The sequence below is a fragment of the Telmatherina bonti genome (assembly GCF_933228915.1).
Source record: "Telmatherina bonti genome assembly, chromosome: 1".
Classification (NCBI taxonomy): Eukaryota; Metazoa; Chordata; class Actinopteri; order Atheriniformes; family Telmatherinidae; genus Telmatherina; species Telmatherina bonti.
The window spans coordinates 43468104-43495910 of record NC_136619.1 but is presented as its reverse complement, the minus strand read 5'-3'; the positions used below and the strand labels follow the sequence as shown (position 1 = coordinate 43495910).

General features: G+C 43.9%; 1 protein-coding gene across 1 annotated transcript; it reads left to right on the top strand.

Moving 5' to 3' along the window:
• Positions 1-294: 294 nt before the first annotated feature.
• On the top strand, positions 295-27807 carry LOC306758815 (annexin A2-like). Its single transcript, XM_079244219.1, has 13 exons — positions 295-412; positions 21058-21118; positions 23457-23550; positions 23740-23834; positions 24326-24439; positions 24541-24631; positions 25508-25587; positions 25665-25724; positions 25835-25928; positions 26296-26391; positions 27019-27077; positions 27177-27299; positions 27655-27807. The coding sequence occupies exons 2-13, from the start codon at positions 21068-21070 to the stop codon at positions 27712-27714; spliced, it is 1017 nt and encodes a 338-aa protein (XP_079100345.1). The 5' UTR covers positions 295-412; positions 21058-21067; the 3' UTR covers positions 27715-27807.

Genomic DNA, 27807 nt, shown 5'->3' with positions numbered 1-27807 from the left:
AGCAGAGTCTGAATCTAAATGTTAAATGTCTAAAATGAACAACAAAGGAGTGTTGAACAGACTGAAAAATTGTGTTTTCTGTTTAAACATTTAAAACTGGCCAATCAGAGGGTATGTGTGAACAAGTTACCACCTTCTCTCGGCTGCAGTCTATGTTTATCTGTAACATCTGATTGCTGAGTAACTACAGAGGTCTCCATGGCAAACTTGACAAGCCAGTCAGAAGGTGGGGTTTCCTCTGACCTTGGCTCTACGTTTCACTGAGGAATTTCTGCCCAGCGCTGAGGCTGATGTGTGAAAGTTTGCTGCTCTGAGTCATACATGCAAGTCAGCTGGTCTATAAACACCACACCCTGTTCAGTTCTGGATCACAACGGAGCCACTGCTGCTGCTGCTCGCTGCTTATTTGAAGGTAAGACCTGTCACACTGCTGTTCAGATTGCAGAACTTCAACCCAAACTGGACAGATTCATGTGCTGGAAACAATCAGGAACCTGGAAAACAGTTGAGAACAGCCGCAGGCTTGTAGCTCGAGGTTTGCTGTATGGAGCTGCAGGAAAATGTTTATCAGCAGAACTGTTAGGAACTGAAGATGTGTGCGCTTTTAGGCACAAATGTGACTTTTGGAGAATGTACAGGTGGCCTGGAGTCAGAAGTTCTGGTACATAAACATCTGACTTCCATCGGGAGGTTACCGTCTCATCTGTATGAAATAAACCCAAAATAACTGGGTTGCATGTAAAATCCTGGTCTCTACTGGAAGTTGAGACACGAGAGTTTACTACATGTGTGTCAGAATGGACATGCGTGTTACAGGGTAAGAGGAAATTCACCTAGAACACAGAAAAACAAGTGAACGTCTCCTCCTAAAAGAAAAACAAGATTCATCGAAGAGTGAGTAAAGTAATCATCGGCAGGAGTAAACATCTGGACATTTCTGGTATAAATCAACTATGTTGCTGCCGCTTGAACTGATACTTAGCATCTGTTTGTAGGAGCAGTTGCTAATGCACTGCACCCCCCAACACACACACACACACACACACACACGGTTTAGTAAGACAGTCGAAGGGGACAAAGGTTTACAGCAACGACTTTTACAACTTTAATCACTGTGATGTTTCGCAAAACATTCCTGCTGATGTGTTTGTATCAGGATCAGTAATGTTTATCTGCTGCCCCTCCTGCAGTTTGATCAGTCTCATTGTTTTCTGTCCTGGAAAACCAGGAAATACAAGTGGAAAACTGACCTCACGTCATCTCAGGAACTCACACTCAGCTCTACAAATCCAAACAGCTTCATCATATGTGATCACCCACTTCCACTCAGCTATGTCCCCAGATACTCTGCCGTCCTGGAGGATCCCCTCAGATCAATATCCTTGTTAAAGAAACTCATGATGGGAACATGAGGGTAGGGGTGTAACTGTCAGGTTGAGCTTAGAGATGGTGGACATAAACACAGAATTAGGACGTTATTTTAATTGGTCTTAGAATGGTAGCGAGGCGCATTACAGCAACAGCCTGGCAAGGGAATGACAAGACTACACGGGGAGGCTAGCCAAACACAGGATTAAATACAGCAAAACACAGGTGCAACACGGGGATAACGAAGAACACAGGTAAAATCCATCCCAGCAGGGGGAGGAGAATTCTGGGAAATGTAGTCTGGGCCGGTGATCAGTCGGCCGGTGAGTGAACCGGAGGAGCAGCAGACATAACAGTAACAAAATGTTTCACATGAAATTTCAAAGAAAAAAACAAAAGGTTAAGTAAAACACAAAGTTAAAATAAAGGTTGAATTAAAAGGCAGTAGTGTGCAGGGATGAAAGTAAGTCAGTACGATCCGGCAATGCGTACCACAAAAAGATTCAGTGGCGGTAACAGAGGTATATAAAGTAGAAGTAGAAAGTAGATATCCTGTCCGGCAGCTCTTTCCAACCAGACACTAAACCAGGTGAATTTAATTAGCTCCGCTCCACTGCAAGGTAGACGAGCCTGTTAGTAAAGACAACTGTTCTACTAGTTGCCTACAGGTATCCTGCAAGTAGCCTATATGTAGCCTACAGGTACCATACAGATAGCCTACTGGTAGCTGTCAGGTAGCCCATAGGTAGCCTACAGGTACCTTACAGGTAGCAAACAAGTAGCATAAAGTTAGCCAATAGATAGCCTACAGGTACTCTACAAGTAGCCGACATGTAGCCGACATGTAGCCTACAAGTAGCCGACATGTAGCCGACATGTAGCCTACAAGTAGCCGACATGTAGCCGACATGTAGCCTACAAGTAGCCGACATGTAGCCTACAAGTAGCCGACATGTAGCCGACATGTAGCCTACAAGTAGCCGACATGTAGCCTACAAGTAGCCGACATGTAGCCGACATGTAGCCGACAGGTACAATATTAAATGAGAGAGAAAAAGGTTTTAATTATGTTACCAGCAGGAACTTAAAACTACATTAAGTCCTGAAGGTGAAACACGACACAAAACAATCATTTTTTTTATTTTTTAGTGTAAAACCGTCACACTGTCCATGTGTTGCTGTCTGACTATTTTCCATTAAATTAGTTATCTTCATCGGGTGATTTTTGTCAGTTTTAATTGTATACTGTGTTTCATATTGTTAGCCCTATATCATATTTCAGATTGTATCACATGTTTTACATTTTGTTACACCTTACTAAAAGAGACATGATGGACATATGATGTAGAAATGAAGGGGAACATGATGGTGACATGATGTACACAAAATGGGGACAGGATTTAGACATGATGGGGACATGATGTAGACATGCTGGGGACATGATGGGGACATGATGTAGACATGATGGGGACATGATGTAGACATGATGTAGGCATGATGGGGACACAATGTAAACACAATGTAGACATGATTGGGACATAATGGGGACAGGATTTAAAAATGATGGGGACATTATGTAAACATGATGGGGACATGATGTAGACATGATGGGAACATTAAGGGGACATGATGTAGACATGATGGGGACATTAAGGGGACATGATGTAGACATGATGGGGACATGATGTAGACATGATGGGGACATGATGTAGACATGATGGGGATATGATGTAGACATGATGGGGACATGATGTAGACATGATGGGGATATGATGTAGACATGATGGGGACATGATGTAGACATGATGGGGACATGATGTAGACATGATGGGGATATGATGTAGACATGATGGGGACATGATGTAGACATGATGGGGATATGATGTAGACATGATGGAGATATGATGGGGACATAATGGGGACATTAAGGGGACATGATGTAGACATGATGGGGATATAATGGGGACATAATGGAGACGTGATGGGAATATGATGGGAACATGATGTAGATATGATGGGGACATGATAGGGACATAAAGGGGACATTAAGGGGACATGATAGGGACATGATGGGGATATGATGGGGACATAATGGGGACATGACGGGGATATGATGGAGACATGGTAGGGACATGATGTAGACGTGCTGGGGACATGATGGAGACATTAAGGGGACATGATGTAGACATGATAGGGACATGATGTAAACATGATGTAGATATGATGTAGACATGCTGGGGACATGATGGAGACATGATGGGGACATGATGGAGACATGATTTAGACATGCTGGGGACATGATGGAGACATTAAGGGGACATGATGTAGATATGATGGGGACATGATGGAGACATGATGGGGACATGATGGAGACATGATGGAGACATGATGGGGATGTGATGGGGACATAATGGAGACATGATGTAGATATGATGTAGACATGATGTAGACATGGTGGGGACATGATGGGGACATGATGGGGATATGATGTAGACGTGATGGGGATATGATGGGGACATGATGTAGACATGATGGGGACATGATGTAGACATGATGGGGACATGATGTAGATATGATGTAGACATGATGGGGATATGATGGGGACATGATGTAGACATGATGGGGACATGATGTAGACATGATGGGGACATGATGTAGATATGATGTAGACATGATGGGGATATGATGGGGACATGATAGGGACATGATGGGGACATGATGTAGACATGCTGGGGACATGATGGAGACATGATGGGGACATAATGGGAACATGATGTAGACATGATAGGGACATGATGTAGATATGATGGGGACATGATAGGGACATAATGGGGACATTAAGGGGACATGATGGGGACATGATGTAGACATGCTGGGGACATGATGTAGATATGATGGGGACATGATAGGGACATAATGGGGACATGATAGGGACATGATGGGGACATAATGGGGACATGATGTAGACATGATAGGTACATAATGTAGATATGATGGGGACATGATGTAGATATGATGGGGACATGATAGGGACATAATGGGGACATTAAGGGGACATGATAGGGACATGATGGGGACATTAAGGGGACATGATGGGGACATAATGGGGACATGATGTAGACATGATAGGGACATGATGTAGACATGATGTAGATATAATGTAGACATGCTGGGGACATGATGGGGACATGATGGGGACAAGATGGAGACATGATGTAGACATGATGGGGATATGATGGGGACATGATGGGGACAAGATGAAGACATGATGGGGACACAATGTAGACATGATGGGTACAAGATGGAGACATGATGTAGACATGATGGGGACACAATGTAGACATGATGGGGACATGATGAAGACATGATAGGGACACAATGTAGACATGATGGGGATATGATGGGGACATGATGAAGACATGATAGGGACACAATGTAGACATGATGGGGATATGATGGGGACATGATGAAGACATGATGGAGACACAATGTAAACATGATGGGGACATGATGTAGACATGATGGGGACATGATGGGGATATGATGTAGACATGATGGGGACATGATGTAGACATGATGGGGACATGATGGGGATATGATGGGGACATGATGAAGACATGATGGAGACACAATGTAAACATGATGGGGACATGATGTAGACATGATGGGGACATGATGGGGATATGATGTAGACATGATGGGGACACGATGTAGACATGATGTAGACATAATAGGGACATGATGTAGATATGATGGGGATATAATGGGGACATGATATAGATATGATGGGGACATGATAGGGACATAATGGGGACATTAAGGGGACATGATGGGGACATGATGGGGACATGATGTAGACATGATGGGGATATGATGTAGACATGATGTAGACATGATGCGGACATGATGGGGATATGATGTAGACATGATGGAGATATGATGGGGACATAATGGGGACATTAAGGGGACATGATGTAGACATGATGGGGATATAATGGGGACATAATGGAGACGTGATGGGAATATGATGGGGACATGATGTAGATATGATGGGGACATGATAGGGACATAAAGGGGACATTAAGGGGACATGATAGGGACATGATGGGGATATGATGGGGACATAATGGGGACATGACGGGGATATGATGGAGACATGGTAGGGACATGATGTAGACATGCTGGGGACATGATGGAGACATTAAGGGGACATGATGTAGACATGATAGGGACATGATGTAAACATGATGTAGATATGATGTAGACATGCTGGGGACATGATGGAGACATGATGGGGACATGATGGAGACATGATTTAGACATGCTGGGGACATGATGGAGACATTAAGGGGAAGTGATGTAGATATGATGGGGACATGATGGAGACATGATGGGGACATGATGGAGACATGATGGACACATGATGGGGATGTGATGGGGACATAATGGAGACATGATGTAGATATGATGTAGACATGATGTAGACATGGTGGGGACATGATGGGGACATGATGGGGATATGATGTAGACGTGATGGGGATATGATGGGGACATGATGTAGACATGATGGGGACATGATGTAGACATGATGGGGACATGATGTAGATATGATGTAGACATGATGGGGATATGATGGGGACATGATGTAGACATGATAGGGACACAATGTAGACATGATGGGGATATGATGGGGACATGATGTAGACATGATAGGGACACAATGTAGACATGATGGGGATATGATGGGGACATGATGAAGACATGATGGAGACACAATGTAAACATGATGGGGACATGATGTAGACATGATGGGGACATGATGGGGATATGATGTAGACATGATGGGGACACGATGTAGACATGATGTAGACATAATAGGGACATGATGTAGATATGATGGGGATATAATAGGGACATGATATAGATATGATGGGGACTTGATAGGGACATAATGGGGACATGATGGGGACATGATGTAGACATGATGGGGACATGATGTAGACATGATGGGGATATGATGTAGACATGATGTAGACATGATGCGGACATGATGGGGATATGATGTAGACATGATGGAGATATGATGGGGACATAATGGGGACATTAAGGGGACATGATGTAGACATGATGGGGATATAATGGGGACATAATGGAGACGTGATGGGAATATGATGGGGACATGATGTAGATATGATGGGGACATGATAGGGACATAAAGGGGACATTAAGGGGACATGATAGGGACATGATGGGGATATGATGGGGACATAATGGGGACATGACGGGGATATGATGGAGACATGGTGGGGACATGATGTAGACATGCTGGGGACATGATGGAGACATTAAGGGGACATGATGTAGACATGATAGGGACATGATGTAAACATGATGTAGATATGATGTAGACATGCTGGGGACATGATGGAGACATGATGGGGACATGATGGAGACATGATTTAGACATGCTGGGGACATGATGGAGACATTAAGGGGACATGATGTAGATATGATGGGGACATGATGGAGACATGATGGGGACATGATGGAGACATGAGGGAGACATGATGGGGATGTGATGGGGACATAATGGAGACATGATGTAGATAAGATGTAGACATGATGTAGACATGGTGGGGACATGATGGGGACATGATGGGGATATGATGTAGATGTGATGGGGATATGATGGGGATATGATGGGGACATGATGGGGACATGATGTAGACATGATGGGGACATGATGTAGATATGATGTAGACATGATGGGGATATGATGGGGACATGATGTAGACATGATGGGGACATGATGTAGACATGATGGGGACATGATGTAGATATGATGTAGACATGATGGGGATATGATGGGGACATGATAGGGACATGATGGGGACATGATGTAGACATGCTGGGGACATGATGGAGACATGATGGGGACATAATGGGAACATGATGTAGACATGATAGGGACATGATGTAGATATGATGGGGACATGATAGGGACATAATGGGGACATTAAGGGGACATGATGGGGACATGATGTAGACATGCTGGGGACATGATGTAGATATGATGGGGACATGATAGGGACATAATGGGGACATTAAGGGGACATGATAGGGACATGATGGGGACATGATGTAGACATGATAGGGACATGATGTAGATATGATGGGGACATGATGTAGATATGATGGGGACATGATAGGGACATAATGGGGACATTAAGGGGACATGATAGGGACATGATGGGGACATTAAGGGGACATGATAAGGACATGATGGGGACATAATGGGGACATGATGTAGACATGATAGGGACATGATGTAGATATAATGTAGACATGATGGGGACATGATGGGGACAAGATGGAGACATGATGTAGACATGATGGGGATATGATGGGGACATGATGGGGACATGATGGGGACAAGATGAAGACATGATGTAGACATGATGGGGACACAATGTAGACATGATGGGTACAAGATGGAGACATGATGTAGACATGATGGGGACACAATGTAGACATGATGGGGATATGATGGGGACATGATGAAGACATGATAGGGACACAATGTAGACATGATGGGGATATGATGGGGACATGATGAAGACATGATAGGGACACAATGTAGACATGATGGGGATATGATGGGGACATGATGTAGACATGATGGGGACATGATGGGGATATGATGTAGACATGATGGGGACATGATGTAGACATGATGGGGACATGATGGGGACATGATGGGGACATGATGAAGACATGATGGAGACACAATGTAAACATGATGGGGACATGATGTAGACATGATGGGGATATGATGTAGACATGATGTAGACATAATAGGGACATGATGTAGATATGATGGGGATATAATGGGGACATGATATAGATATGATGGGGACATAATGGGGACATTAAGGGGACATGATGTAGACATGATGGGGACATGATGGAGACATGATGGGGACATAATGGAGACATGATGTAGACATAATAGGGACATGATGTAGATATGATGGGGACATGATGTAGATATGATGGGGACATGATAGGGACATAATGGGGACATTAAGGGAACATGATAGGGACATGATAGGGACATGATGGGGACATGATGGAGACATGATGGGGACATAATGGGGACATGATGTAGACATGATAGGGACATGATGTAGATATGATGGGGACATGATGTAGATATGATGGGGACATGATAGGGACATAATGGGGACATTAAGGGGACATAATAGGGACATGATGGGGACATAATGGGGACATTAAGGGGACATAATAGGGACATGATGGGGACATAATGGGGACATGATGTAGACATGATGTAGATATAATGTAGACATGCTTGGGGCATGATGGGGACATGATGGGGACAAGAAGGAGACATGATGTAGACATGATGGGGATATGATGGGGACATGATGGGGACAAGATGGAGACATGATGTAGACATGATGGGGATATGACGGAGACATGATGAAGACATGATGGGGACACAATGTAGACATGATGGGGATATGATGGGGACATGATGAAGATATGATGGGGACACAATGTAGACATGATGGGGATATGATGGGGACATGATGAAGACATGATGGGGACACGATGTAGACATGATAGGGAGATGATATAGACATAATGGAGACATGATGTAGATATGATGGAGACATGATGTAGACATGATGGGGATATAATGGGGACATGATATAGATATGATGGGGACATGATAGGGACATGATGTAGACATGATGGGGACATGATGGAGACATGATGGGGACATAATGGGGACATGATGTAGACATAATAGGGACATGATGTAGATATGATGGGGACATGATGTAGATATGATGGGGACATGATAGGGACATAATGGGGACATTAAGGGAACATGATAGGGACATGATAGGGACATGATGGGGACATCATGGAGACATGATGTGGACATAATGGGGACATGATGTAGACATGATAGGGACATGATGTAGATATGATGGGGACATGATAGGGACATAATGGGGACATTAAGGGGACATAATAGGGACATGATGGGGACATAATGGGGACATTAAGGGGACATAATAGGGACATGATGGGGACATAATGGGGACATGATGTAGACATGATAGGGACATGATGTAGACATGATGTAGATATAATGTAGACATGCTTGGGGCATGATGGGGACATGATGTAGATATAATGTAGACATGCTTGGGGCATGATGGGGACATGATGGGGACAAGATGGAGACATGATGTAGACATGATGGGGATATGATGGGGACATGATGGGGACAAGATGGAGACATGATGTAGACATGATGTAGACATGATGGGGATATGACGGAGACATGATGAAGACATGATGGGGACACAATGTAGACATGATGGGGATATGATGGGGACATGATGAAGACATGATGGGGACACAATGTAGACATGATGGGGATATGATGGGGACATGATGAAGACATGATGGGGACATGATGTAGACATGATGGGGACATGATGGAGACATGATGGGGACACAATGTAGACATGATGGGGATATGACGGAGACATGATGAAGACATGATGGGGACACAATGTAGACATGATGGGGATATGATGGGGACATGATGAAGACATGATGGGGACACAATGTAGACATGATGGGGATATGATGGGGACATGATGAAGACATGATGTAGACATGATGTAGACATGATGGGGATATGACGGAGACATGATGAAGACATGATGGGGACACAATGTAGACATGATGGGGATATGATGGGGACATGATGAAGACATGATGGGGACACAATGTAGACATGATGGGGATATGATGGGGACATGATGAAGACATGATGGGGACATGATGTAGACATGATGGGGACATGATGAAGACATGATGGGGACACAATGTAGACATGATGGGGATATGACGGAGACATGATGAAGACATGATGGGGACACAATGTAGACATGATGGGGATATGATGGGGACATGATGAAGACATGATGGGGACATGATGTAGACATGATGGGGATATGATGGGGACATGATGAAGACATGATGGGGACACAATGTAAACATGATGGGGACATGATGTTGACATGATGGGGATATGATGTAGACATGATGTGGATATGATGTAGACATGATGGGGATATGATGTAGACATGATGTAGACATGATGCGGACATGATGGGGATATGATGTAGACATGATGGAGATATGATGGGGACATAATGGGGACATTAAGGGGACATGATGTAGACATGATGGGGATATAATGGGGACATAATGGAGACGTGATGGGAATATGATGGGGACATGATGTAGATATGATGGGGACATGATAGGGACATAAAGGGGACATTAAGGGGACATGATAGGGACATGATGGGGATATGATGGGGACATAATGGGGACATGACGGGGATATGATGGAGACATGGTAGGGACATGATGTAGACATGCTGGGGACATGATGGAGACATTAAGGGGACATGATGTAGACATGATAGGGACATGATGTAAACATGATGTAGATATGATGTAGACATGCTGGGGACATGATGGAGACATGATGGGGACATGATGGAGACATGATTTAGACATGCTGGGGACATGATGGAGACATTAAGGGGACATGATGTAGATATGATGGGGACATGATGGAGACATGATGGGGACATGATGGAGACATGATGGAGACATGATGGGGATGTGATGGGGACATAATGGAGACATGATGTAGATATGATGTAGACATGATGTAGACATGGTGGGGACATGATGGGGACATGATGGGGATATGATGTAGACGTGATGGGGATATGATGGGGACATGATGTAGACATGATGGGGACATGATGTAGACATGATGGGGACATGATGTAGATATGATGTAGACATGATGGGGATATGATGGGGACATGATGTAGACATGATAGGGACACAATGTAGACATGATGGGGACATGATGAAGACATGATAGGGACACAATGTAGACATGATGGGGATATGATGGGGACATGATGAAGACATGATGGAGACACAATGTAAACATGATGGGGACATGATGTAGACATGATGGGGACATGATGGGGATATGATGTAGACATGATTGGGACACGATGTAGACATGATGTAGACATAATAGGGACATGATGTAGATATGATGGGGATATAATAGGGACATGATATAGATATGATGGGGACATGATAGGGACATAATGGGGACATTAAGGGGACATGATGGGGACATGATGTAGACATGATGGGGACATGATGTAGACATGATGGGGATATGATGTAGACATGATGTAGACATGATGCGGACATGATGGGGATATGATGTAGACATGATGGAGATATGATGGGGACATAATGGGGACATTAAGGGGACATGATGTAGACATGATGGGGATATAATGGGGACATAATGGAGACGTGATGGGAATATGATGGGGACATGATGTAGATATGATGGGGACATGATAGGGACATAAAGGGGACATTAAGGGGACATGATAGGGACATGATGGGGATATGATGGGGACATAATGGGGACATGACGGGGATATGATGGAGACATGGTGGGGACATGATGTAGACATGCTGGGGACATGATGGAGACATTAAGGGGACATGATGTAGACATGATAGGGACATGATGTAAACATGATGTAGATATGATGTAGACATGCTGGGGACATGATGGAGACATGATGGGGACATGATGGAGACATGATTTAGACATGCTGGGGACATGATGGAGACATTAAGGGGACATGATGTAGATATGATGGGGACATGATGGAGACATGATGGGGACATGATGGAGACATGAGGGAGACATGATGGGGATGTGATGGGGACATAATGGAGACATGATGTAGATATGATGTAGACATGATGTAGACATGGTGGGGACATGATGGGGACATGATGGGGATATGATGTAGACGTGATGGGGATATGATGGGGACATGATGTAGACATGATGGGGACATGATGTAGACATGATGGGGACATGATGTAGATATGATGTAGACATGATGGGGATATGATGGGGACATGATGTAGACATGATGGGGACATGATGTAGACATGATGGGGACATGATGTAGATATGATGTAGACATGATGGGGATATGATGGGGACATGATAGGGACATGATGGGGACATGATGTAGACATGCTGGGGACATGATGGAGACATGATGGGGACATAATGGGAACATGATGTAGACATGATAGGGACATGATGTAGATATGATGGGGACATGATAGGGACATAATGGGGACATTAAGGGGACATGATGGGGACATGATGTAGACATGCTGGGGACATGATGTAGATATGATGGGGACATGATAGGGACATAATGGGGACATTAAGGGGACATGATAGGGACATGATGGGGACATGATGTAGACATGATAGGGACATGATGTAGATATGATGGGGACATGATGTAGATATGATGGGGACATGATAGGGACATAATGGGGACATTAAGGGGACATGATAGGGACATGATGGGGACATTAAGGGGACATGATAAGGACATGATGGGGACATAATGGGGACATGATGTAGACATGATAGGGACATGATGTAGATATAATGTAGACATGCTGGGGACATGATGGGGACATGATGGGGACAAGATGGAGACATGATGTAGACATGATGGGGATATGATGGGGACATGATGGGGACATGATGGGGACAAGATGAAGACATGATGTAGACATGATGGGGACACAATGTAGACATGATGGGTACAAGATGGAGACATGATGTAGACATGATGGGGACACAATGTAGACATGATGGGGATATGATGGGGACATGATGAAGACATGATAGGGACACAATGTAGACATGATGGGGATATGATGGGGACATGATGAAGACATGATAGGGACACAATGTAGACATGATGGGGATATGATGGGGACATGATGAAGACATGATGGAGACACAATGTAAACATGATGGGGACATGATGTAGACATGATGGGGACATGATGGGGATATGATGTAGACATGATGGGGACATGATGTAGACATGATGGGGACATGATGGGGACATGATGGGGACATGATGAAGACATGATGGAGACACAATGTAAACATGATGGGGACATGATGTAGACATGATGGGGACATGATGGGGATATGATGTAGACATGATGGGGACACGATGTAGACATGATGTAGACATAATAGGGACATGATGTAGATATGATGGGGATATAATGGGGACATGATATAGATATGATGGGGACATAATGGGGACATTAAGGGGACATGATGAAGACATGATGGGGACATGATGGAGACATGATGGGGACATAATGGAGACATGATATAGATATGATGGGGACATAATGGGGACATTAAGGGGACATGATGAAGACATGATGGGGACATGATGGAGACATGATGGGGACATAATAGGGACATGATGTAGATATGATGGGGACATGATGTAGATATGATGGGGACATGATAGGGACATAATGGGGACATTAAGGGAACATGATAGGAACATGATAGGGACATGATGGGGACATGATGGAGACATGATGGGGACATAATGGGGACATGATGTAGACATGATAGGGACATGATGTAGATATGATGGGGACATGATGTAGATATGATGGGGACATGATAGGGACATAATGGGGACATTAAGGGGACATAATAGGGACATGATGGGGACATAATGGGGACATTAAGGGGACATAATAGGGACATGATGGGGACATAATGGGGACATGATGTAGACATGATAGGGACATGATGTAGACATGATGTAGATATAATGTAGACATGCTTGGGGCATGATGGGGACATGATGGGGACAAGATGGAGACATGATGTAGACATGATGGGGATATGATGGGGACATGATGGGGACAAGATGGAGACATGATGTAGACATGATGGGGATATGACGGAGACATGATGAAGACATGATGGGGACACAATGTAGACATGATGGGGATATGATGGGGACATGATGAAGACATGATGGGGACACAATGTAGACATGATGGGGATATGATGGGGACATGATGAAGACATGATGGGGACACGATGTAGACATGATAGGGAGATGATATAGACATAATGGAGACATGATGTAGATATGATGGAGACATGATGTAGACATGATGGGGATATAATGGGGACATGATATAGATATGATGGGGACATGATAGGGACATGATGGGGACATGATGTAGACATGATGGGGACATGATGGAGACATGATGGGGACATAATGGGGACATGATGTAGATATGATGGGGACATGATGTAGATATGATGGGGACATGATAGGGACATAATGGGGACATTAAGGGAACATGATAGGGACATGATAGGGACATGATGGGGACATCATGGAGACATGATGTGGACATAATGGGGACATGATGTAGACATGATAGGGACATGATGTAGATATGATGGGGACATGATAGGGACATAATGGGGACATTAAGGGGACATAATAGGGACATGATGGGGACATAATGGGGACATTAAGGGGACATAATAGGGACATGATGGGGACATAATGGGGACATGATGTAGACATGATAGGGACATGATGTAGACATGATGTAGATATAATGTAGACATGCTTGGGGCATGATGGGGACATGATGTAGATATAATGTAGACATGCTTGGGGCATGATGGGGACATGATGGGGACAAGATGGAGACATGATGTAGACATGATGGGGATATGATGGGGACATGATGGGGACAAGATGGAGACATGATGTAGACATGATGTAGACATGATGGGGATATGACGGAGACATGATGAAGACATGATGGGGACACAATGTAGACATGATGGGGATATGATGGGGACATGATGAAGACATGATGGGGACACAATGTAGACATGATGGGGATATGATGGGGACATGATGAAGACATGATGGGGACATGATGTAGACATGATGGGGACATGATGGAGACATGATGGGGACACAATGTAGACATGATGGGGATATGACGGAGACATGATGAAGACATGATGGGGACACAATGTAGACATGATGGGGATATGATGGGGACATGATGAAGACATGATGGGGACACAATGTAGACATGATGGGGATATGATGGGGACATGATGAAGACATGATGTAGACATGATGTAGACATGATGGGGATATGACGGAGACATGATGAAGACATGATGGGGACACAATGTAGACATGATGGGGATATGATGGGGACATGATGAAGACATGATGGGGACACAATGTAGACATGATGGGGATATGATGGGGACATGATGAAGACATGATGGGGACATGATGTAGACATGATGGGGACATGATGAAGACATGATGGGGACACAATGTAGACATGATGGGGATATGACGGAGACATGATGAAGACATGATGGGGACACAATGTAGACATGATGGGGATATGATGGGGACATGATGAAGACATGATGGGGACATGATGTAGACATGATGGGGATATGATGGGGACATGATGAAGACATGATGGGGACACAATGTAAACATGATGGGGACATGATGTAGACATGATGGGGATATGATGTAGACATGATGGGGATATGATGTAGACATGATGGGGACATGATGTAGATATGATGTAGACATGATGGGGATATGATGGGACATGATGGAGACGTGACGGGGATATGATGGGGACATGATGTAGACATGATGGGGACATGATGTAGATATGATGTAGACATGATGGGGATATGATGTAGACATGATGGGGACATGATGTAGATATGATGTAGACATGATGGGGATATGATGGGGACATGATGGAGACGTGACGGGGATATGATGGGGACATGATGTAGACATGATGGGGATATGATGGGGACATGATGTAGACATGATGGGGATATGATGTAGACATGATGGGGACATGATGTAGATATGATGTAGACATGATGGGGATATGATGGGGACATGATGGAGACGTGACGGGGATATGATGGGGACATGATGTAGACATGATGGGGACATGATGGGGACATGATGTAGACACGATGGGGATATGATGTAGACATGATGTAGACATGATGGGGATATGATGTAGACATGATGGGGATATGATGTAGACATGATGGGGACATGATGTAGATATGATGTAGACATGATGGGGATATGATGGGACATGATGGAGACGTGACGGGGATATGATGGGGACATGATGTAGACATGATGGGGACATGATGTAGATATGATGTAGACATGATGGGGATATGATGTAGACATGATGGGGACATGATGTAGATATGATGTAGACATGATGGGGATATGATGGGGACATGATGGAGACGTGACGGGGATATGATGGGGACATGATGTAGACATGATGGGGATATGATGGGGACATGATGTAGACATGATGGGGATATGATGTAGACATGATGTGGACATGATGGGGACATGATGTAGACATGATGTAGACACGATGGGGATATGATGGGGACATGATGGAGACGTGACGGGGATATGATGGGGACGTGATGTAGACATGTTGGGGATATGATGGGGACATGATGTAGACATGATGGGGATATGATGTAGACATAATGGGGACATGATGTAGATATGATGTAGACATGATGGGGATATGATGGGGACATGATGGAGACGTGACGGGGATATGATGGGGACATGATGTAGACATGATGGGGACATGATGGGGACATGATGTAGACATGATGGGGATATGATGTAGACATGATGTAGACATGATGGGGATATGATGTAGACATGATGGGGATATGATGTAGACATGATGGGGACATGATGTAGACATGATGGGGATATGATGGGGACATGATGTAGACATGATGGGGATATGATGTAGACATGATGGGGACATGATGTAGATATGATGTAGACATGATGGGGATATGATGGGGACATGATGTAGACATGATGGGGATATGATGGGGACATGATGGAGACATGACGGGGATATGATGGAGACATGATGTAGACATGATGGGGATATGATGGGGACATGATGTAGACATGATGGGGATATGATGTAGACATAATGGAGACATGATGTAGATATGATGGAGACATGATGTAGACATGATGGGGATATAATGGGGACATGATATAGATATGATGGGGACATGATAGGGACATGATGGGGACATGATGTAGACATGATGGGGACATGATGGAGACATGATGGGGACATAATGGGGACATGATGTAGACATAATAGGGACATGATGTAGATATGATGGGGACATGATGTAGATATGATGGGGACATGATAGGGACATAATGGGGACATTAAGGGAACATGATAGGGACATGATAGGGACATGATGGGGACATCATGGAGACATGATGTGGACATAATGGGGACATGATGTAGACATGATAGGGACATGATGTAGATATGATGGGGACATGATAGGGACATAATGGGGACATTAAGGGGACATAATAGGGACATAATGGGGACATTAAGGGGACATAATAGGGACATGATGGGGACATAATGGGGACATGATGTAGACATGATAGGGACATGATGTAGACATGATGTAGATATAATGTAGACATGCTTGGGGCATGATGGGGACATGATGTAGATATAATGTAGACATGCTTGGGGCATGATGGGGACATGATGGGGACAAGATGGAGACATGATGTAGACATGATGGGGATATGATGGGGACATGATGGGGACAAGATGGAGACATGATGTAGACATGATGTAGACATGATGGGGATATGACGGAGACATGATGAAGACATGATGGGGACACAATGTAGACATGATGGGGATATGATGGGGACATGATGAAGACATGATGGGGACACAATGTAGACATGATGGGGATATGATGGGGACATGATGAAGACATGATGGGGACATGATGTAGACATGATGGGGACATGATGGAGACATGATGGGGACACAATGTAGACATGATGGGGATATGACGGAGACATGATGAAGACATGATGGGGACACAATGTAGACATGATGGGGATATGATGGGGACATGATGAAGACATGATGGGGACACAATGTAGACATGATGGGGATATGATGGGGACATGATGAAGACATGATGTAGACATGATGTAGACATGATGGGGATATGACGGAGACATGATGAAGACATGATGGGGACACAATGTAGACATGATGGGGATATGATGGGGACATGATGAAGACATGATGGGGACACAATGTAGACATGATGGGGATATGATGGGGACATGATGAAGACATGATGGGGACATGATGTAGACATGATGGGGACATGATGAAGACATGATGGGGACACAATGTAGACATGATGGGGATATGACGGAGACATGATGAAGACATGATGGGGACACAATGTAGACATGATGGGGATATGATGGGGACATGATGAAGACATGATGGGGACATGATGTAGACATGATGGGGATATGATGGGGACATGATGAAGACATGATGGGGACACAATGTAAACATGATGGGGACATGATGTAGACATGATGGGGATATGATGTAGACATGATGGGGATATGATGTAGACATGATGGGGACATGATGTAGATATGATGTAGACATGATGGGGATATGATGGGACATGATGGAGACGTGACGGGGATATGATGGGGACATGATGTAGACATGATGGGGACATGATGTAGATATGATGTAGACATGATGGGGATATGATGTAGACATGATGGGGACATGATGTAGATATGATGTAGACATGATGGGGATATGATGGGGACATGATGGAGACGTGACGGGGATATGATGGGGACATGATGTAGACATGATGGGGATATGATGGGGACATGATGTAGACATGATGGGGATATGATGTAGACATGATGGGGACATGATGTAGATATGATGTAGACATGATGGGGATATGATGGGGACATGATGGAGACGTGACGGGGATATGATGGGGACATGATGTAGACATGATGGGGACATGATGGGGACATGATGTAGACACGATGGGGATATGATGTAGACATGATGTAGACATGATGGGGATATGATGTAGACATGATGGGGATATGATGTAGACATGATGGGGACATGATGTAGATATGATGTAGACATGATGGGGATATGATGGGACATGATGGAGACGTGACGGGGATATGATGGGGACATGATGTAGACATGATGGGGACATGATGTAGATATGATGTAGACATGATGGGGATATGATGTAGACATGATGGGGACATGATGTAGATATGATGTAGACATGATGGGGATATGATGGGGACATGATGGAGACGTGACGGGGATATGATGGGGACATGATGTAGACATGATGGGGATATGATGGGGACATGATGTAGACATGATGGGGATATGATGTAGACATGATGTGGACATGATGGGGACATGATGTAGACATGATGTAGACATGATGGGGATATGATGGGGACATGATGGAGACGTGACGGGGATATGATGGGGACATGATGTAGACATGTTGGGGATATGATGGGGACATGATGTAGACATGATGGGGATATGATGGGGACATGATGGAGACATGACGGGGATATGATGGAGACATGATGTAGACATGATGGGGACATGATGGAGACGTGACGGGGATATGATGGGGACATGATGTAGACATGATGGGGACATGATGGGGACATGATGTAGACATGATGGGGATATGATGTAGACATGATGTAGACATGATGGGGATATGATGTAGACATGATGGGGATATGATGTAGACATGATGGGGACATGATGTAGACATGATGGGGATATGATGGGGACATGATGTAGACATGATGGGGATATGATGTAGACATGATGGGGACATGATGTAGATATGATGTAGACATGATGGGGATATGATGGGGACATGATGTAGACATGATGGGGATATGATGGGGACATGATGGAGACATGACGGGGATATGATGGAGACATGATGTAGACATGATGGGGATATGATGGGGACATGATGTAGACATGATGGGGATATGATGTAGACATGATGTGGACATGATGGGGACATGATGTAGACATGATGTAGACATGATGGGGATATGATGGGGACATGATGTAGACATGATGTAGACATGATGGGGATATGATGGGGACATGATGGAGACGTGACGGGGATATGATGGGGACATGATGTAGATATGATGTAGACATGATAGGGATATGATGGGGACATGATGGAGACGTGACGGGGATATGATGGGGACATGATGTAGACATGATGGGGATATGATGGGGACATGATGTAGACATGATGGGGATATGATGTAGACATGATGTGGACATGATGTAGACATGATGTAGACATGATGGGGATATGATGGGGACATGATGGAGACGTGACGGGGACATGATGTAGACATGATGGGGACATGATGGAGACATGATGGAGACGTGACGGGGACATGATGTAGACATTAAGGAGAAATGATAGAAACATGATGGGGATGTTAGAGACATGATAGAGCTTCTTTAAAGGAAAAAGAAGACCCAAACACAAATTAATAAACCTGTTATACTTGTTAAACTTGTTATAAACATCCTTAATTGGCTGATCATTAACAACATGCGTATTGTTTCTCTCAGGGGAACCATCATGGCTCTAGTGTCTGAATTTCTGGGTCAGCTGACGCTCTCATATGGAGGGGTAAGCCAAAGAGATCTGAAAGATGGGGATTTGTCATGTTGCATATTGTTGCACATATTCCTGCATTGATTTATTTTCTACACTGCTTCGTCCAAGTCAGAGCTGGGGGGAGGCTGGAGCCTGTTCTAACAAGAAGGAAGGAGTAAAGTAATCCTAGGACGGAATAAGAAATCCTAAGGAGTAGTAAAGTGATCATAAGAAGGAGAAAAGTAATCCCAGGAAGGAGTAAAGTAATCTTAGAAAGAAGAAAGTAATCTTATGGAGAACTAGAGTAATTCTAAGGAGTAAAGTAATCCTAGCAAGGAGTAAAGTAATCCTAGGAAGGAGTAAAGTAATCCTAGGAAGGAGTAAACTCTCTGTAGACCCTGTTTGGCATCATTCAATCGATAAATCCTCCAAATCCAAGCTTTGTGGAACAAACAGGTAATTTGTCGTGATTTTTTTTTCAGAAGAGGCGGAGCAAGTTTCCTTAGTCTATTAACCCCGCCCACTTCCTCAAATCATCTCCATATTCTAGAAATCTTGTGAGAATTGCTTGAAGAATTTGTGTATGAAGTTTGATGCTAGTCAACATTGCAGCATGTGCAGAGGAGTTTGGCATTGCGTTCCACAGTTGCTACATAAATATCATGTGTCTTTGTCAAGTTACAGACCATTTATTATTTAACAAGTTTTCACATTGCGATGAGACACACCCAAGTTTGTAACTATTCTGTAAGAGGAGGGTTAGGGTTAGGGTGGATGTTTGGATGGATGAACGGATGATTGATAAATGATGGATGATGGGTGGATAACAGATGGATGAATGATTGATAAATGATGGATGGATGGATGATTGATAAATGATGGATGGATAGATGGATGGTTGGATGAATGGATGATGGATTTATGGATGGATGGATGGATGGATGGATGGATGGATTGATGGAAGGATGATGGATGGATGGATGAATGGATGGAAGGATGGATGGATGGATGGATGGATGGATTGATGGAAGGATGATGGATGGATGGATGGATGGATGGATGGAAGGATGAATGGATGATGGATTTATGGATGGATAGATGGATGGATGGATGGATGGATGGATTGATGGAAGGATGATGGATGGATGGATGGATGGATGGATGGATTGATGGAAGGATGATGGATGGATGGATGGATGGATGGAAGGATGGATGGATGGATTGATGGAAGGATGATGGATGGATGGATGGATGGAAGGATGGATGGATGATGGAAGGATGATGGATGGATGGATGGCTGGATGATGGATGGATGATGGATGGATGGATGGATGGATGGATGGAAGGATGGATGGATGGATGGATAGATGGATGGATGGATGATGGAAGGATGATGGATGGAAGGATGATGGAAGGATGGATGGATGATGGAAGGATGATGGATGGATGGATGGATGGATGATGGAAGGATGATGGATGGAAGGATGATGGATGGATGGATGGATGGATGGATGGATGATGGATGGATGGATAGATGGATGGATGGATGATGGAAGGATGATGGATGGATGGATGGATGATGGATGGATGGATGGATGATGGATGGATGGATAGATGGATGGATGGATGATGGAAGGATGATGGATGGATGGATGGATGGATGGATGGATGGATGATGGAAGGATGATGGATGGAAGGATGATGGATGGATGGATGGATGATGGATGGATGGATGGATGATGGAAGGATGATGGATGGATGGATGGATGGATGGATGGATGGATGATGGAAGGATGATGGATGGAAGGATGATGGATGGATGGATGGATGATGGATGGATGGATGATGGAAGGATGATGGATGGATGGATGGATGGATGGATGGATGGATGGATGGATGATGGATGGATGGATGGATGATGGAAGGATGATGGATGGATGGATGGATGGATGATGGATGGATGGATGGATGATGGATGGATGGATGGATGGATGGATGGATGGATGGATGGATGATGGATGATGGAAGGATGATGGATGGATGGATGGATGATGGATGGATGGATGGATGATGGATGGATGGATGGATGGATGGATGGATGGATGATGGAAGGATGATGGATGGATGGATGGATGGATGGATGGATGGATGGATGGATGATGGATGGATGGATGGATGATGGAAGGATGATGGATGGATGGATGATGGAAGGATGATGGATGGATGGATGGATGGATGGATGATGGAAGGATGATGGATGGATGGATGGATGGATGGATGGATGGATGATGGATGGATGGATGGATGATGGAAGGATGATGGATGGATGGATGGATGGATGGATGGGTGTGACCTTTCAATTTCTCTGTAGGAACCAGAGCCCAAATACCCCACCGTGGTGCCGGTACGAGACTTCGACCCAGTCAAGGATGCTGCCAGGATCGACACTGCCATTAAAACTAAAGGTGAGTGTCCAGCAAACAAGCTGTAAAGTGTTCTCTCCCAAAACGTGACAAACCTTCAGTGTATGGACCTGTTTCTGAATATTGATTTGCAACACATGCTAATGTTTTCATTTAACTGAAGAAGCAGTTTCTGAGAAGTGGTGGAACTGGGACGAGCTGCAGATAAAACCAGCTGTGTTTTATCTGCAGGTGTAGACGAACAGACCATCATCGACATCCTGACTAGACGGAGCTGTGACCAGCGCAGTGACATCGCCTTTGAATATGAACGAATCTTCAAAAAGGTTAAAGATCTTTACCAGTGTTGGATGTTTGGTTTCTAGATGCTGGTTCTGTGATGGATAACGTTAGCTAACCCTCCATACAGTTCTTACTAACAAAATTTATCCCTTTTTGGGGTTTGGAACCATTTTAGTTTTCATTTTGTTGTTTTAAATCTTTCTTTCTAACTTTCACAACACGCTAGCTGCTAGCCATCAGTGGCTAGTGGCTAGCAGCTAGTCACAGGCAGCTAACGTAAAGTCTTTTAGTTAGAGTTTGTTAAACAACTGACTACCACCAAGTGGTGGAAATGTGTAACAGGTAAAGCTCTTCAGTCTTAAATTAATTTCGTAATCAGTTACAACATCAATGTTCTGACAAAAAAAGTGAATTTCTGAGTCGAGGGTCCTTCTGGAGGGTCTTCCTATCAACAAAAACATGATTAATAAGCAAACTGATTAATTCTGTTTCATTATTTGTGTTCTTACGTATTAAACTCTGAGCCTGTTTTCAGGATTTGAGCAGTGCCCTGAAGGGGGCGCTGTCTGGCTCTCTGGAGGCTCTGATGTTGGGTCTGATGAAGAATACCACCCAGTACGATGCCTCCGAACTCAAAGCCTCCATGAAGGTGAGTAACATCTGCAGGGAAAGCATCAGGGGGCGCTTTGAAGACTTTAGGAAAACCCGAAACAACAACAAACCTTCATGTTTGTTGTTGTTTTTGTGAAGGGGCTGGGAACGGATGAGGAAACCCTCATCGAGCTGGTCTGCTCCAGAAATAACGACGAGCTGACAGAGATCAAGAAGGTTTACAAAGACAGTAAGTTTTCACTTTCATTCAGCAAAAAAATCTAATTGATTAGTTTGTTTTTAAAAATGAGGTAATTGGCCCAACAGTCTGAAAGTCTCCGCTATGCATGTGCTGCTTTGCATCGACCATTTATGGCTGAATGTGGGCGTGTCAGACAGAACAGGAGGCGGAGCCTTGTAGCAAACGTGGAGGTCCAGGTGGGATTTATAAAGGCGGCGTTGCTGGTAGGAGAGCGGCGTGTGGTGTTTTAGATCTGCCTTTTATAGATCTACCGTACAAAGACTTGTAGCATCGATGCTACAGAGTTTCATACGTAAAGTATAATGTATAACTGTAAGTAAAGAAAAACTGCAGGTTTAAATGAAGTCACAGACCTCTGGAAAATAAAACATATACAGTTCATTATTATCAGACAAGCGTAGCAGCTCCGCCATGCGCCGTAGTGCTGAAATATGAATCGTCTAACAGATTGTACAAGGTTTTATATAAAAAAATACGTAAAAATGTCCTGGGGCGGATTCCCGCCAGTTAGGAGATAAACTTTGAGAGAAGTTTAGAGGTGAAAGTGTGAAATGGCTCCAAACTGGATTTAGTTGGTCACTCACCAGCAAAATTCCATTCAATTCAGCTCATTTTTGTATAAACTACTAAACTTTTAACACTGATCTCATCTGATCGGGACGTTTGTAATGGATGAGTCAATGCTAGTTCGATGAAACTGAAGAAGTTTCACATAGCTACGTAAATGCAGAATTGTGTCTAAATGCTGCTCAACCAGCATTACCACCCGATTCTGCATGTTAGTTAACGTAGCATGTTAGCTAACGTAGCATGCTAGCTACATTAGCTAACATGCCATATTCTGGTGTTTCTTTGTGTCTCCAGTGTTTAAGAAGGAGCTGGAGAAAGATATCGCCGGAGACACGTCAGGAGACTTTGCTAAACTGCTGCTGGCTCTGGTTCAGGTACCGGGTCCAGGTCCAGGATTATATGATAAAAATGTTTCCCCGTTTAAATCCTGTTAATCTGATGTGCCCAACAGACAAAGAGAGACGAACCCTCCAACGTTGTGGACTATGAGAAGATCGACGACGATGCCAGAGTGAGTCAGAACTACTCTCCTGTCAAAACTGGACGATGTTTGACTGGAGGTACAAACCATAGATCAGTGGTGTAAAAGTGTTGTTTTGTCATCCTGTGTGAACCCGTCAGTCTCTGTACGAAGCTGGGGTGAAGAGGAAGGGAACCGACGTGGCCACCTGGATCTCCATCATGTCTCAGAGGAGCGTCCCCCACCTGCAGAAAGGTAAACTAACCCCACGTCAACAAAAATCTTCATCATGTCTTCGTGTTCATAATAAAATTCTTTACAAAATGAAAGTTAGCATTAGCAGCAGTAGCAGCACCACTGGCAGTGTTAACATCTTAAAGACCTTCACACACCTACTCCCAACATTTACTCTGAATAATTCACACAACAATATTTATTATCTCATTAAAATCACCTCAACAGAAACGTTTATGGTCTAGCTTCAGGACGCCCGGAAGTCCGTCCAGCAGATGGACCACAACGCTTTTATTTTATTTGTATGCTGACGTGTAATTTCTTCAGCTTATTTAAAACTGACTTTGCAGTTTGTAGATTATTTTCTTGATTTTGTGTCTGCTTTCAGTCTTCGAGCGGTATAAGAGCTACAGTCCGTTCGACATCAAGGAGAGCATCAGGAAGGAGGTGAAGGGAGATCTGGAGAGGTCCTTCCTCACGCTTGGTGCGTCCAACAAACATGCCCGTCTCTAAAAGATGAAACATGTTTCTGGGATTTCCCCTGCTTCGGAATCATGACTTACGTTAAGATAAACATGTTACAAATTCATCCAGAAACATATTTTATGGACTTTAAATCAATTTCAAGCCACTGAGGCTTCATGTTAGCATTCTATAAATAATTACCAATTATGGATTAATTATCCAAACCGCTTAGTCCGATTAAGGGTCGCAGAGAAGCTGGAGCCTATCCAATCATGAATCATTAAACATATATAGGATGGCAGTGGCTCGGGTGGCAGAGCTGGTTGTCTGCTGACCTTAAGGTCGGTGGTTTGAGTCCTGCTCCTCTGTGCTTTATATTTGACAATAAAAAATAGTTTATCTTTATCGTCCAATCAAAGCTGTTGAACTTCACACTGACCAATCAGCGCAGCTCTCCTGTTCAAACAATGTTTTTAATATCTGAAGAAATGTTTTGGTTTATTAACTCAAAAATTGAACGTTGAACTGATGACGGTAGAAACCAGAATCAATGAGGTGGCAGGACAGGCGGTGATGACATCACCGTAGCAGGACAGGCGGTGATGACATCACCGCGGTTGGACTGACCCTTCTGTCTTCTTTTCAGTGGAGTGCTTCGAGAACCGGCAGTTGTACTTCGCCAACAGACTGAATGACGCCATGAAGGTAAAAGTGTTTTACGTACCTGCTCTGAACGCCTGCTCCTCCTCCATCGCCTCCAACGTTTCCTGTCGTCCATCTTGACGCCGTTTGTGTTTTCCCCAGAGTAAAGGAGCCAAAGAGAAGGTGGTGACCAGGATCATGGTGTCTCGCTGTGAAGTGGACCTAATGAAGATCAGGACAGAGTTTAAGAGACAGCACAAGAGATCTCTGTACCAGACCATCACTGTGAGTTACTGACATGTCCCACACAGCTGAGACGGTGGAAGAACGACACAATTTTACCAGAAAACTAAAAAATGATCGGATTAAAATCAGTTTCTGATAAATGGCTTGTTGAAATAATTTATAGTCATACATCAGATTGTAAAAAACTCCCGTTCACATCGTCACTCCGTAGAATAACGCTGAAAAGAAGAGGCGTTTCAGGCTCGGCTGCTCTCAGCTGGCGAAGTTAATCACTTTCATTTTTAATGATTTCTTCACTAATTATCTGCTCATAAAAATAAAACATAAAACAGGTGAATCTTCCAACATGAAGTTTTATTTTCTGGAAGGACTCACCTGGTTGATTTCTTCTCAGGAACACACCAAAGGAGACTACCAGAAGGCTCTGCTCAGTCTGTGTGGAGGAGATGACTAAACTACGTTTCCCAGAAGGCTGCTGGGCTCAGCGGCATGTGGTCATGTGACCGTTTGGTCTCTTATTGTTTCAGATTCTGTAATAAAAACTTAA

Excerpts from the sequence above, each read along its gene's own strand:
- LOC306758815 (XM_079244219.1), top strand. The coding sequence starts at position 21,068 with ATGGCTCTAGTGTCTGAATTTCTGGGTCAGCTGACGCTCTCATATGGA. Across the intron at positions 21,119-23,456 it reads TGACGCTCTCATATGGAGGG|GAACCAGAGCCCAAATACCC; the intron begins GTAAGCCAAAGA and ends ATTTCTCTGTAG. Across the intron at positions 25,588-25,664 it reads TGCTGCTGGCTCTGGTTCAG|ACAAAGAGAGACGAACCCTC; the intron begins GTACCGGGTCCA and ends TGTGCCCAACAG.